General features: G+C 54.6%; 1 protein-coding gene across 1 annotated transcript in view; it reads right to left on the bottom strand.

Moving 5' to 3' along the window:
- The window catches only part of LOC144729966 (receptor-type tyrosine-protein phosphatase gamma-like), a 455,918-nt gene that overhangs the window by 69,479 nt on the left and 372,044 nt on the right, over positions 1-14,395 (bottom strand). The window contains exons 13-17 of the mRNA XM_078610395.1: positions 9,083-9,174; positions 8,532-8,617; positions 7,653-7,737; positions 4,718-4,800; positions 4,440-4,580 (exon numbers count right to left, since the gene is read on the bottom strand). Of these exons, the coding sequence (XP_078466521.1) occupies positions 4,440-4,580; positions 4,718-4,800; positions 7,653-7,737; positions 8,532-8,617; positions 9,083-9,174 (487 nt within the window). The remainder of the gene's footprint in view (positions 1-4,439; positions 4,581-4,717; positions 4,801-7,652; positions 7,738-8,531; positions 8,618-9,082; positions 9,175-14,395) is intronic.

Below are 14,395 nucleotides of genomic sequence, written 5' to 3'. Positions count from 1 at the left end.
GGGCGAGCTTCAAGGTGGGAGCAGAGGGGGTGAGGTTCAAGGTGGGATCAGAGGTCAGGAGGACGGCCGCTCACCCAGAAGCGCTTCGCAGCAGACCGAGCGGCGAAGTGACACTGAGAGGCAAAACAACCGCGGGGAGCCCGGGCAAAAAGTGTCCCACGACTCTCGACCGCAACCGAGGTTACAAAAAATGAAAACGTAATTTAATTAGGACGACAGCACTATGTGGGAGTCATGTGACCACGCAGCGGCGAGCGTGGAAGGCGCCCGCAGGACAAAGGCCGCTTTCATCAGACTAAATAATTAAATATCACCATCAATTAGCGAACAGGAATTTGCGGTTCCTTCCCGGCGCTGGACCGCCCCCTGGGACACCGAGCGTTTGCCTTGTTGCTGAGTCACTCGCGGTCACTTGCCTCCTTATCACTCTTCTATCGCTACTACCGTGAACTTTCACTGGTTGTTTCCTCGCCCGGTGTACCAGACACCGACTGTTCCGTCTCATAATCGACACCGTCTTTCAACCACCACCGCCACCATCACACACTGCAGGTCACAACAACACGCTCATCCACCCACCCACCCATTCACTCACCCATCCATTTGCTCATCCATTCACTCATCCACCCACCCACCCATTCACTCACCCACCCACTCACATGCTCATTTATGAACTCAATCACCGCACTGCAAGTCACTTCTCTTTCTCTCCGCTGTCTCTTCTCTCTCACCGCTCCACTTTGGAATTCCCTCCTGTCATATCTTTTTGATTGAAATCTCGCGTGGAGAAGAAAGGAACGCTCTGCTTCAAGATCAGCTTCCCAAGGCCACAAGCCCATATATCGAAACGCAGGAGTGCAAGGGTGGAGCGGTGGCAGAGTGATTAGCGCAATGAACTGTGAACTAAGCGACTTAACGCTCATTTGAGCAGGAAATCACTTTTGACGCTTTAACCTCGCATCTTGTGGCAGCACCACGCAGGTTTAGAATTGCAAACACAAAGACAAACACGCCCCCCTATAGCCCTTAACGAACTGTGGGAGCAAGTGCTGTTAGCGAGTAGCACATTTGAAGGGCCGGCACGGCACATGAGGGGGTGGGTGGTCAATACCATGGCCGGCCACCTTTGTCTCCCCAGCGGCGATGTTTACACATCGCACCAGCTACTCATTTGAGGCTAAGTCGACTAAGGGGAAGCCCAGAACCAGTTCAGATAGACGTCACCGGTGTTGACCGTGAGCGGGAATCGAACTTGGGTCGCTGGGTTTGTAGCGTAGCGTGCAAATCGAAAAACTAAAACTACATTTATTTTGATAATTGTTTTTTTACCCTTCTATCTGGCAACAAAACTGACACCTTTTTACAAGGAGTCATGTTTGCATAGACCGCAATACCTGCAGTCATAATACAAACAAAAGACATAACTCTGATAATGTGCACTGTCCTTGAAGTTGATTGGTCCACACCCGAGACAGCTTTCCTTAGAGCCTAGTCTCACATGGGTTGGACCAGATGACGCCAAAAGGTAAAAAAAACAATTATCATATTTTTACTGGCAAATGAGGTTCCCATAGTGTAGATGCTTGCCCCGAGCTCTCATACTCTGATGGTGCATTGTCTTTGAGTTGTGCGCCTTTTGGCGTCATCTGGTCCAACCCATGTGAGACTAGGCTCTAAGGAAAGCTGTCTCGGGTGTGGACCAATCAACTTCAAGGACAGTACACATTATCAGAGTTATGTCTTTTGTTTGTATTATGACTGCAGGTATTGCGGTCTATGCAAACATGACTCCTTGTAAAAAGGTGTCAGTTTTGTTGCCAGATAGAAGGGTAAAAAAACAATTATCATATTTTTACTGGCAAATGAGGTTCCCATAGTGTACATTTATTTTACCAGGCCCACTGAGCTATACAGCTCTTTTTCATAAGTGACCTGGCAACAAATGATAGCGCCAACAAAGTGGCTTATCACGTGGGAATTTATAGCAGCCAAATACTCTAAACGTATGTTGATTCTAAATGTAGAAGGAAAAACTGGAGGACCGGAAAAAAATACAGAGAGAACATGCAGGTTTTTTGGATTAGATCATGTAAATGAAAATGTGTCGTTATACCCGCCACCACCCGACACAGCCAATAAGTAAGGGTTGTCACGTAAACAGAACATGCCGATTAGTTACTATTCAGCACACCGCTGTGTTGGAGAGTAAACAAACGATATTTACATTTAGAGTACCGTGACGTTTAGCCAGTAATTAAAACAACCAGCATCATCAGGTGGACAGCCAGACATGGAGAAATCCTCCTGTTTTGATCTTAAATAGAGGGGGTAAATCTGATGCCGTCACTGTGACCCAATGAGGTGTGAAGACCAGAGGAGGGGTTAATAAAGTCATAAAAATTACAATGGATATCTATTATTGGTTGGGTTATTCACAGGTAATCAAGAAACATAATGTATGCGCATCATGTACGTACATAATGTGCGCACATTATGTTAATCTAAGAGTATCCAATTATACAGGCTTCAGGGCTGGGATCGAACCCACGACCTCCTGGATAGCAGGCGAGGGAGATAACATCACCTAGCCACCGTGGCGTCCCTCCGCAAACCGCTGCACTACCTCACCCCATCGCACGCACACACACACACACACTGACGTGGGGACACACACAGAGGCGCACCCACACACAGAGGCGAACCCACACAGAGGCACCCCAGGGGCACACATTCGCCGCTCGCGAAAATCCTCTCTCCGCTCCGGGCGCGGACAGCAGGAGCTCTTCTAGTGGCGGCGAGCACTTGGCACGTGGCGTCGCCGGGGGAGGCGGCCTCCCCCACGGCCCCCACCGTGGCCCGCCCTTCACTCCGCAGCAAGGCCGCCCCTAAGCCGATAATAAACTTGCCACATCGGATTTCACGGCACACAATGGCGCGCCCTTTTCTCGCTAAGCCTACCCCACCACCTTTGTAAAATCCAAAACCTGACCTTGCAGTGTGTTTTACTTCTTTAGGTGGGGTGAGGGGGGGTTCGAGAGACTCGGAGCGTGATGATGGGGGTATGAGCAGCTGCTATCACGGGCTATCTGAGCACCCCCACGACGTTCGGATGTGGAGAAGAGACCCCTGGCAACATTTTGGACCAAAAGATCCTGAAATACTCGAGTCCGTGTTTTTTTTTCTCCATCCGGGCCGATCGTTGGCGACGCACGGCGGCCGTCACCGCATGCTCAGTGGGGCTCGGTTGCGAGCCGGGAGCAGAACGGTGGTCGGCGTGGGTTAGGTAGAGCCACAGAGCAGGGGAACGCCTCTCACCCACGATGGAGAGCTGGGAGGACTTCGCGGATCCTGTCTGTAATCTACCCAGCAGCCACCGGGAACCGCTGCCGAGTGGCTGACACCCTCAGCTTCCACGGTGAGTCTGCATCAGCTTCATAACATTGACGGGGGAGGGCGTGGGGGGGTGTTTTCGTGTGTACCCGTACGTCGGTGTGTGTTTGCGATGGGAAGCGGTAGTGCAGTGGGCGGTTAGCTGCGCTACCACGGTGGCTAGGAGATGTCAACTCTCTCACCTCGTGTGCAGGAGGTCGTGGGTTCAACCCCAGACAATAGCTGAAGCAGAATGCGTGATAAACAAAGAGGACGATTTTTTTTTTATGACTGCGTGGGCAGTGGCACGCGAACAACAAAAACACACTCGGGCGATAGCGCCCCGTGGCCCTAAAAGGGAAATAGACAAAACGCACAATGGATGGCATTTCAAGCAATGGCCCTCGCGCTCACGAAGGGCCATTGCTCTTTTTTGTTGTTATTTTTTTTCTTGTCCTTTTTCTCCTTCTCACCGAGAACGGCGTTATTGACGAACACGACGCACAAAAGCGGACCGTGCCGTTACTCAGCCGCTCGGCAAACATTTAGCATTGACCGCGTCGCACCGCCTCTTAGCTGGCGAGCGGCACCCTTGCTTGTGCAAGGAAGGGTGCGGGCCACACGACCGGGCTGCGTTGGGTGTGGCCAGTACCCCAGGGTCACATACCCCCCCTGTGTGTGTGTGTGGCGGGATTTGGTGTGCTGGTCACAAGGTGTGCCCGGTCGAGATGTGCATCTGGGTGTGGCGGGGCAGATTTGGCCAGGCCCTGTGGGTCTGGGAGTGGCAATTTGGGTGTGGCCATCCCATATCTCTGTATGTGTGCCGGATGGGTGTGGCCGGGGCTTGCATGTCTGGGTATTGCCTGGGTGGGTGCGGGCCAGCAGGTGTCGCCGGTTGGATGTGCGTCTGGGTGTGGCTGGGGCAGATGTGGCCAGGCCCTGTGTGTCTGGGTGAACGGGTGTGGCCGGGGGCCCCGGGTGCCTGGGTGCGGCCAGCGCGGGTAGTGGCCACCCCGTGTCCTCTGGGTGCGGCCAACTCGGGTGGGCGTGGTGTCACGAGCCTCTCTCACCTTGCCGGCGAAGCTCTCGCCCGGGCCGGACAGCATCACGATGGTGCCCACGTTTTGCTCCCACACCATCTGCCAGAAGTCGGCGAAGGCGGGACGCGCGGGTCCCTGCGTGGCGATGTACGCTCGCGGGCGGTTAAACCCCTGCCGCAGAGCGTGGAAGGCCAGGGTCACACACCCTCAGCTTGTGAACAAATAACCGCGCTCCACGCATTGTGTGTGTGTGTGCGCGCGCGCGCGTGTCTTATGCAACGCGGCGTCTGTCCGTGCGTGCGTCGTACATCGACGTAGTTGGCGCAGATGAGCTCCGTGCTTTTGCCATCGCGGCCCGGCGGGGTGCGTAGACGCACGCGTGTGTGGTCATCTGCGACACACAAAGAGAAAGACAAAGAAACCACATGTATCCAATGCCCTTTAGCGAGCACTGATGGCCACCTTTGTCTCCCCAGTGGCGATATTTACGCATCACATCAGCTGATTCGACCTAGGGGAGGCCCAGCACTGCATCAGAAAAATGTCAGTGGTGATGGCAGCGGCCGAGAATTGAACTGAAGTCACTGGACTAGTAGCGCGGTGCACTATCCATGACACGACCGCCCACCACGATAGACACACAAAGATCCCTCGTAAAACCTTATCATAGTTTTGGGGCAAGTGATGTAAGCGTTGCCAATGGGCAGGAGCGAATCACACTCCTAAATACTGCGCCCGAGTCCTGCCAGTATTGCCTGCGCCCTGCCAGCTTGCCTTCCACTTATCTCAACGCATCTGTTGTTGTCAATAATGATCATTGAACAACGAGTTTGTGAATCTGATATTTGTGTCAATCTCACAGCAGCGTAGGTTTCCGTCACCAAGAGGGAAGGCCCTGCTGCATTTTGCAAGTCTGCGGTTGTTTCGCTGCGCAGAATCCCGGTGGGATGAAGTCTGCAGGTCGTTTGGACCATGACGCCGGCACGCGATGGCCGGCTCATTTCGGATGGCGTCAAGGAGGATGTGTAACGTCCGCCGTGAAGCAGGCGGCGTGCAGTACTTTGCGGTTCGTACACCCACAGTAGTAACCTGGGCGGCCTGCCACGAGCGGCAAACGTGCTACCGCTGGGCTGACTGACCGTCCTGAATCATCAATCATCCATTGTCGTCGTCATCATCAACGTCGTCATCATCGTCGTAGGCCGTTGTCTCATCCTTATTTACTCCGGAGCTTCCCTCTGCTCGAACGAGCATTGGAAGTGATGGTCCTGAGTCGGTGCTGAAAATTCCACATTCCTATGGCGGTGACCAGAATTTGTCCCGCAAACACTAAGAGTATATCATCATCATCAGCCATGACCAATGCACTGCCTCTCCACGCTTGTCTCCATTATTCACAGTCCTTGCTTGCATCTGAGTACAACACACTCTCGTTTTCAGGATGGTCCTGCTACATTGGTATGTTTGACGAATTCCATGACTGAGAGTTTTGTTTCGTAAGTCGGAGGAAAGCGGAAAACTCGGAGAAAACCCGATGCCCATACGAAGGGGATAACCACGCAGATGGTTGTGAGAATCCACTGCCGCACTGCCAACTGTCGGCTTTCCGCCCCGCATCCGCGAGACCGCTCCGTGATTAACAGCCGCAGCTAAAATGTACGGCGATAAAAGCCGCGCGCGGAGTGATATTCCGCGCTATTTATTGTGTGCGATCACTGGAGCGGAGCGCTCGTTAATGCGATTAAACTCAGCGCACGCTCGCTCACGTGCGTGGGCGCGCTCGGATTTACATGGCAGCCGAGCCACCCGTGCGGGTTGACGCGCGGCGCTCGCGTGGGGGGGAGATTCCGTTCCGGTCCTCGCCCTCCGCCGTCGTCGCGCGCCAAATGCCGCGTGGGGATAACGCGCGGCCGGGTTTGGCGAGGATGCATCTTCTTCAAGGATGCATCTTCTCCACGGCCTTGAACGACCCAACGCCCCCCCACGTGGGTGCACTGTCGCTGGCTGCGAGGTCGGGGGACTCTCCGTGCGTTTTGCGCTGGTGTCGCGGGCAGAATTGTAAAAGATTTATTTTGCAATCACTCGGCCCTCCAGCTCACCCGCCCCTGCCCCCCGCCCGCAACCCCCCCCCCCACGCACAGCTCGGCCGAGCTGAGAAGGATCTTCCGCAAATAAATAACTCCCTCCGCAAGCGCTGGCCAAACGGTGCAGGGGCCGTCGATAGAAACTACAGAGGAGGGGCCGGAAGGGACCAATTTGTAATCCGGGGACCCTTTCTCACACAAAACAGGGCGCCCCACACTGGGCCTGCTTTTTAAATCCTTTATATAAATTTTTTAACCCATTTCCCGTGATCCAATCGAGCTGACATTTTGCACACAGACTCGTTGTGCGTGACAATTTATTTTCGTGAAAATGTTTTTCCATAACTTTACACTTTTTAGGAATTTTTTTTTTATATTTAATTACCAATTGCTTAATGGTGGCAGGCAATCATCTGACCCATAGGTGGCAGCCATCTCAAACCAGAGGACGAGAGGACTCTAGCTGCCACGCATATAAAGGATTTATAGTGAAAAACTTTGTTTTTACGGGTTAATTTTTTGTTGTTGTTGTTGTTGTCACTGATGAATCTGGAGGCTGCCCAGAGTCTTCAGGAATCTCTGGAAGGCCCTCGACCTTGACTCTGTGCGGTGGGGTCGCTCCTTCTTCTCCTCTGCTGCTCCCATGGTTTGCAACAACCGTCACCCAGCCATCTGTGCTGTCTCCTTACTCCCTGGCCCCTGTTCAGGTCCAGGCTCAAGACTTTCCTATGCACCTCTCCCTACTCTTCTCCATGTGCCAAGTGGAGAACACGGGAAGATTGTCATCTTCTTCACCACCATCATTTGGTTTAATTGTTATATAGGTACATATACAGTGCTACTGTCAATTCACTGCTGGATGAGGACCTCCCCCATGCCATGTGGGCCGTGGGGCCGTGATGACCATACTTCACAGTGCAGGATAAAAACGTGATATGACTGCACTGCGATGATAACGGCAAAGACAATGATGATGCTGCTACTGCTGATGATACTGATGCTGTTCGATGATGTTGTTATCGCTGCTGCTGCTACTGCTGCTGCTGATGACAATGATTTTATAGAGTGCTATTGCATCAGATCTATCCCACGTGCCAGGCACCCGTGGCGCTGCTCCCAAGACGCCCTTGGGGAAGTGAGGGAGAGTGGCAGAGCTCACAGGCGGCCATGTTGCTGATGTAGCGAGGTTTTTGTTTCCCGTCGTCGGTGGGGATCCCGAAGTCCAGAGTGCTGCGCTCGATCTCCTGCAGCGCACGGCAACACGGGCACACGCGCACGGCAACAGCAGCCGCTAAGCAACGCAAAGACACGGAGACACAACAGATTCAGACAAACGGACACAAGAGCAGCTGCCCTTCGCCACTAAGTGGCGCCGACATCATCACGGCGCTTGTGCCATGCGAGGTGCAGTGTTAGGCCGTCACGTGAAGTGTGGACGGCTCGCTGTTGGCAGGTGAAGGGACAGACCCAGGTGCCATGAGTTGACCGACTTGGATGACTGGTAGATGCACCCCCTGTGCTCCCCACTGTGCACGTCGTTTTTTTTCCACTCACTGCTGTGAAGGTCACTCCTCTGCCCTCCGTTCTTTCGGGAGGGCGACTGCGTGCAATTGGCCAGGAGCGTCATAGTGCACCTGTGCTTGGCACTTCCCAGGAGCGTCCTTCAACGAGTCTCCTCCATAAAGGCCGATCTTGACATCTCTGGGACCAGTCATCAGCATGTCCACTCAGCTCCACATCCCACTGTACCGCATCAGCCTATCTTGTCTCTAACCCGTACAATGCTCCCCTCCTCTATCTGGCTTGGGCATGCGGTGGATGGGCATGAAGGCTACGCGACCCAGCCAAAGCAGCCTCGCTTGCCGGAGGAGCTCACTGATGGGACTGTGTCCAGATCTCTCCCACGCGCGCACACACGCACACTGGCAAGTGTATCATTTTCAAATGCAGTATTGCATGCGCCAAATAAAAAAAATGCACTTGCTTTACGATCGAACAATGTTTCCTCAGGAAAAAAAATACGGAGAATAACAAAAACCTCGAATTCAGATGCAAATCCTGATCCACTGGCTTGGAGCTCTGCCACGTGTTTTGGAAACTGCTTGACTGGGATTCCATCCACCTCTTCTGAGGGAGAGACAGACGGAGAGGGATCAGGGAGGGCGATGGGGGGGAGCGAGTGGCAGGGGAGGGAGCAGAGTCGAGAGGGAGCACAGAGAGAGGGGGAGAGAGGAGAGGAGAGGGAGCAACAGAGAGAGGGGGAGAGAGGAGAGGAGAGGGAGCAACAGAGAGAGGGGGAGAGAGGAGAGGAGAGGGAGCAACAGAGAGAGGGGGAGAGAGGAGAGGAGAGGGAGCAACAGAGAGAGGGGGAGAGAGGAGAGGAGAGGGAGCAACAGAGAGAGGGGGAGAGAGGAGAGGAGAGGGAGCAACAGAGAGAGGGGGAGAGAGGAGAGGAGAGGGAGCAACAGAGAGGAAAGAGCAGAGAGGAGAGGGAGCAGAGAGGATGAATAGCGTTGCTGTGCGTGTGTGCGTGTGCATCCGTGTGTGTCTATGTGCGTTTGTGTGTTTGTGTGCATGTGTGTGGTGTACCTGGGAAGGGGAGAAAGGGCAGGGAGGATGGGGGGACGACGCGGGGGGAGTTGATGTCGTCGATGTAGAGGTGAGCCGTCTGGAAACACTTCCTGCAATCGCCGGCACACAAAGACAAAGACACCCCGTGTAGCCGATGGGGCAAGTACTGTTCGCGAGTAGCACCTATGGAGACGCGTGTCGCGGTCGAGGGGGGCGGCGTGACCAGCACCACGTCCGGCCGCCTTTGTCTCCCCAGTGGTGACGGCTACACACTGTACCAGGCGCTCAACCTAGGCAAGGCCCGGGATTGGTGACCAGAGTTGAAACTCATCAACACACACCAGGGATGAAACTCAAGAACGCGCACGCACACACATACATATGCGCGCACGCGCATCTCCCGTGGACATGCTGCACGTACCTCAGTGGCATATGTTCGTAATGGCAACGACGTTAATGTGTCTCATCAGCACAGCGCAGCTGTTAGTCATTGAGCGGAGAGAATCGTGTGAAGCCGTGAGAGGCCAGGAGGCACTCGCTGGCACACCGGATTAGACGTAACATGCGTACACACACACATAGACAAAGATCCCCCTTGTGGCCTCTCACAGGCTATTGGGGCAAGTGCTGTTAGCACCAGTGGCCATGTTTATACACTGCACCAGGTACTCATTTTGAGGCTGAGTCGACCTAGGGGACGCCCAGGACCGATTCAGATAATCGTCACTGGCGTTGGCCAGGAGCGGAAATTGACGCCGGATTTGCAGCGTAGCGCACTAATCGCTACACTACCATCCCCCATAAAAACGAGGAGAAACGTCAACAACGCAGCGCACGGGGACCGCTCTGCTACTGCTGCCAGAGTGACGGGAATTGAGCCGAAGGAGGTTAATGGGCAGATGGTGGTGGTGGTGAGAGGGCATGAGCGGGAAGGAAAATCGCGACGTCGCTGGAACGTTGTTCAACGAGCTTCGTTCGTGCGGACGGACGAAGCGGGCGGTGCGGAGGAAGCGGGCGGCCGTCTCCGGACGGGCCATCGCCAGACCCGACGCAAGCCACGCGCGTAGCAGGAGTGCTCGCGGAGGCCTTGGAGGCCAGAGCCCTCTCGGCAATCGCGGCACGGTGCGCGCCATCCCCCTGCGTCCCCGAGAGGAGCGCGACGCCGGTAGCGGGGCCCATTTCTCCCTGTCCTTTTTTTTTACCTCACTCTGCTCGTGCCACGCCTCCCCCCCGATGTATTTCCCACCGTCGCTTGCAGGACAACACCGCAAATCGGAAACAAATTGGCGGTCGTTAGGCGTAATTGCCCTAATTAAGCCGCCATCTGCAAATAGAAGGGAAGTGTAAATCCACGCGGTGCTGCCGGCCCTGGCGCCGTCCTCCTGGAGCGCCCCTCAAGGTCCAGGACGTCGCTTGCCCGCGTCGCTCGGGGGGGGACCGGTAGAGTGGAAAACGGGCGGTGAGCCGTCCTGCCGCCAGCTCCCTTCCCTTGCCCTGGGGGGGGGCGGGGTCGCCCAGTCTCTGACCCCGAGGGGGGGCATTTTTCATAATCGACAATGACCCCGACTCACGGTGACCTCTCTCAGCTTTAGTGCCACTAAGCCAGGACCGCGGCTCGAAGGGAGAGTGAGTGGCTCATAATGAGAAGGTCGTGAGGTCAGATCCGGATCGGGTGGGTGAATCGGCCCATCTTCACTGTGACATGAGTACCACTTGGTGGGGAAAGTGGTCGTACGATGGATAGATTGCCCCTCACCCACCCATCATAAGAATGGGGGAATTTCAACCGCTGACTCTGCAAGACAGGATGTAAGAGGGCTGCTGCCACGCTGGGACAATTGGTCGTGAATTCCATGAGCGGTGAGCGTTTGGCTTCACGTGGGGAGGAGGAAGAACCCGGAGAACCCGGGGAAAACCCAGCGCCGCGCTGCTATTGCACGGGAGCGGGTGATGACACTCGACAGCGCCACTTCCTGGCCAATCCTCGCACCCCCCGCATGCCTGCAACACCTGGCAAGCCCTGGTGGTGTTGGTAGCAGTCGGCCGTCCAAGTACCAGCTAAGCTCAACCCCTTGCTCGCCCCTCCGAAAAAAAAAAACCTGTTGCTACCGCGCGGGCGCGTTCAGCGTGGGCGCTTCGTGGGGGCGGCGCTGCCGGTAATCTGCGAGGAGGGTAATGAGGTGAGGCGGGAAGGGGGCGGGAGGCGGTACTCTTCCCCCCGCCTCCCGCCCGTGACCTCGCAGCTCCCGCAGCCGCCTAATTCGGCCCCCCCCCTCGCGCCGCGCGCCCAGAACCGCCGGCTCATCGCTTCTGCGAGCTCCTCGCGGAGAGCAGGTGGTGCCGATCTGCAGAATGACATTTCCCGGGTGATTGATTTCGGGGTTCATTCCCGCCCGGGACGAATAGAAAAAGAATAGGTGGGGGCGGGGGGGAGGGGAGAACAAAGGGGGGGAGGTGCTGCTGTGAAGCTGGGAGGGTGTAAGTCCGGCCGCGCTAGTAGAAATGATGCGCCAGCAGAAACGATGCGCCACGGTGGAGAGATGTTAACTACCTCGCCTGGTATACAGGAGGTTGTGAGTTGGAGTTTGCGGTGTCTCTCTCTCCGTGTTCGTGTGGATTTTTTTTCCAGATTCTCTGGTTTTCCCCTCCACGTTTAGAATCAACGTCACGCGTTTAGGGAGTATTTGGCTGCTGTAAATTTCCACGTGATGATAAGCCACTTGAGTTGAGCTACCATTTGTGATAGCCAGGTCGCTTCTTGAAAAATTATTATATAGCTCAGTGGGGCCATACCTGGTAAAATAAAAAAGTTTTATTCGTTTTTTTTATCACGACGACCGCCCCCCTGTTGGGTCTTCCGGACTCGACGGCTCGATCACTCTCGGGCAGCAGATTAGCGCTGATTCAGCGCTGGCTTTGAGGTGTTTTGTCGATTAGGGGTGGGGGGGGGAGCGGAGCGGTGCCGCCGCCGTGACGAGGCACCACTTAAATGCCGCTCCTTCAGTGCGCGTAACAACGCTGTTCGATAATTGCGCACGCGTTATCATTGGCGCCGTAGTTCCCGTAGTGCAGGGGGCGGTCATCGCGAAAGAAGCCGCCGCTGTGCGCCGCAGACACTGTCTGTCTTAGGGGGAAACGTTGTTCCCGGCACACACAACGGCTGCCTCTTTTCGAACGACCTTACGGAATCATTCACATCCACTGTGAAGCAGATGACGCGTAGTAGTCTGTGGTTAAATCACCCATAGTAATGACCAGGGTGGCCTGCCGGACTCCTCGTGCCGATGGGTTCACGTGACCTCTGCGGTCGCGACCTCGGACTTGCTGACTCCGCCGACCTATCCGGCAGGCCAACATTTTTGTTTGTATCCCCCTAGCTACCGTGCAACAAGCGTCAGAGCTAATTGTGCCATTGCACAGCATTCTAAAACGACACGATCCTAGAACGACACGATCGTAGACACGACAATACGCTCAGATGAAATGTCCGCTCTATTAACATCGGGGCGCGGTGGCAGGGTTTGACCGAATCGCGTGCCTGCTGCCCAGATCGGCAGAGTCGGCGTGCGCGCTGGCGGCCGCTGCAGTCGCGACGGCGTTCGCTGCAAAAGAGAACGGATTCCTGGACCACATCGTGGCTCTGGGACGCACAAAACATCACCTGGTCGGGCGGAGTGAAACCGTTACCCCCCCGAGGGATTCATCTCTCACTGGGTACTCTACCGGGTCGCTGGAATACCGGAACAGGTGGCACGCTACCCGTGGCCAGCGTGAGAGGTATTGTGGATGTGGTGTGCCGATGTGTGGATCTCCTGTCCGGGTTGCTGGACGGCTTGTTTTACTCCCCTCTGGGCCCAAAATCCAAAACGATGCCCCCCCCCACCCCCCGCTCACTAACAAAGCCGCTTCTTCTTCATCTTCTTCGGCGTGGCGCCCCCCCCTCCGCCAGTCTCTGCTCGTCTCGACGCTCCCATCAAAGCTCTCTCGCGCGACACCCAACGTGGGCAACGCCGGCAGGGCTGAACGATTCATCGATTTCAAATCTAAATCGCAATTTGAAACAATGCGATTAGCAAATCGCAAAGACTGCGATGTTTTGCGATTAGAAAAGTCATATTACTTTCTTCTTGGAATTGTTTACAATTGTTTTATGTTTGATTGTTCTATTTCAATTAAAACATGTTAATAAATACATGTTGGAAGCAATTAACATCTTTTAAGTTCTCATCCTTGCATTATAATATATAGAGCAGTTCATATTTTTATGGTATCATGTGGTAGTGCTCCATCACATGTTTTAAATCTATTACACAGTGAATATTGAACTGAAGCTTGAGTTAAAAAAATGTAATCGCAAATCAAATCGCAATATCTCTCAGAAAAATCGCAATTAGATATTTTCCCCAAATTGTTGAGCCCTAAACGCCGGCAGCTCGAGTCGGCAAGAACCAGCGGCGTGTGCACGCCGATTAATAACAAGCGCATCATCGTTTACTCATTTGTGCATCTGATAAGGTGCGACGTTCATTGTACGAATGCGGACCGTGTAAGTTACAGATTTGCAGAGGGTGTACACGCTGTGTGTGTGTGTGTACACGCGTTAGTATACGTGTTGGCTGTGTGTGTGCACGTGTCAGTACGCGTGTTGGCTGTGTGTGTGCACGTGTCAGTACGCATGTTGGCTGTGTGTGTATGTGTCAGTATGCGTGTTGGCTGTGTGTGTGTCACAATCGACATATTTGAATGGACAGACAAACGTCTCCATGTGGCCCTCCCTGCGGCGCTGAAGCCGAGCAACAACGCTGCCCCCACGGCCGCCACGGCCCCCACGGTCCTCACGGCAGAGATTTCCCACTTCGGGAATGAGGGCATCGGCGCCGTCGCTGCCAACCGCTCCGGCGCCCCGGAACGCCGTGGTGTCACCGCTCCCCCACCACCCCTCCATAAAACTACGCGCCTGACATTTTTATTTCCTTTCTGTGCTCCCCTCTGCCCTCCCCAGGGGGGGGGGGGGGGCAGCTGGGCTTGATGCCCCCCCCCCCCTGCAGTGGGGGGCACGAGAAAGTCTGGGACGATTTGTTCAAAAGACATCGTCAATGGATTTAATTCACATTTTGAATCGGCAGGGCATTATCCTTCTCCAAATTCACCACCGTTCACATCACTCACCTCTGCACACACCAACTTAAAATGTTTTAGTCAAAGTCATCGACCATACTTTTAGCTTAGTCCCATATCTGGACTGGATTTACTGCAAAAGGTACTATCAATGAAGACATCGACATCCACGGGAGAGGATTAGTTACCTGCATTTGCACGTGTGGCTGTGGC

This window comes from Lampetra planeri, chromosome 34 (genome assembly GCF_965212315.1).
Source record: "Lampetra planeri chromosome 34, kcLamPlan1.2.h2, whole genome shotgun sequence".
In the NCBI taxonomy this organism is placed as follows: Eukaryota; Metazoa; Chordata; class Hyperoartia; order Petromyzontiformes; family Petromyzontidae; genus Lampetra; species Lampetra planeri.
This window is presented reverse-complemented; position numbering and strand designations above follow the sequence as displayed.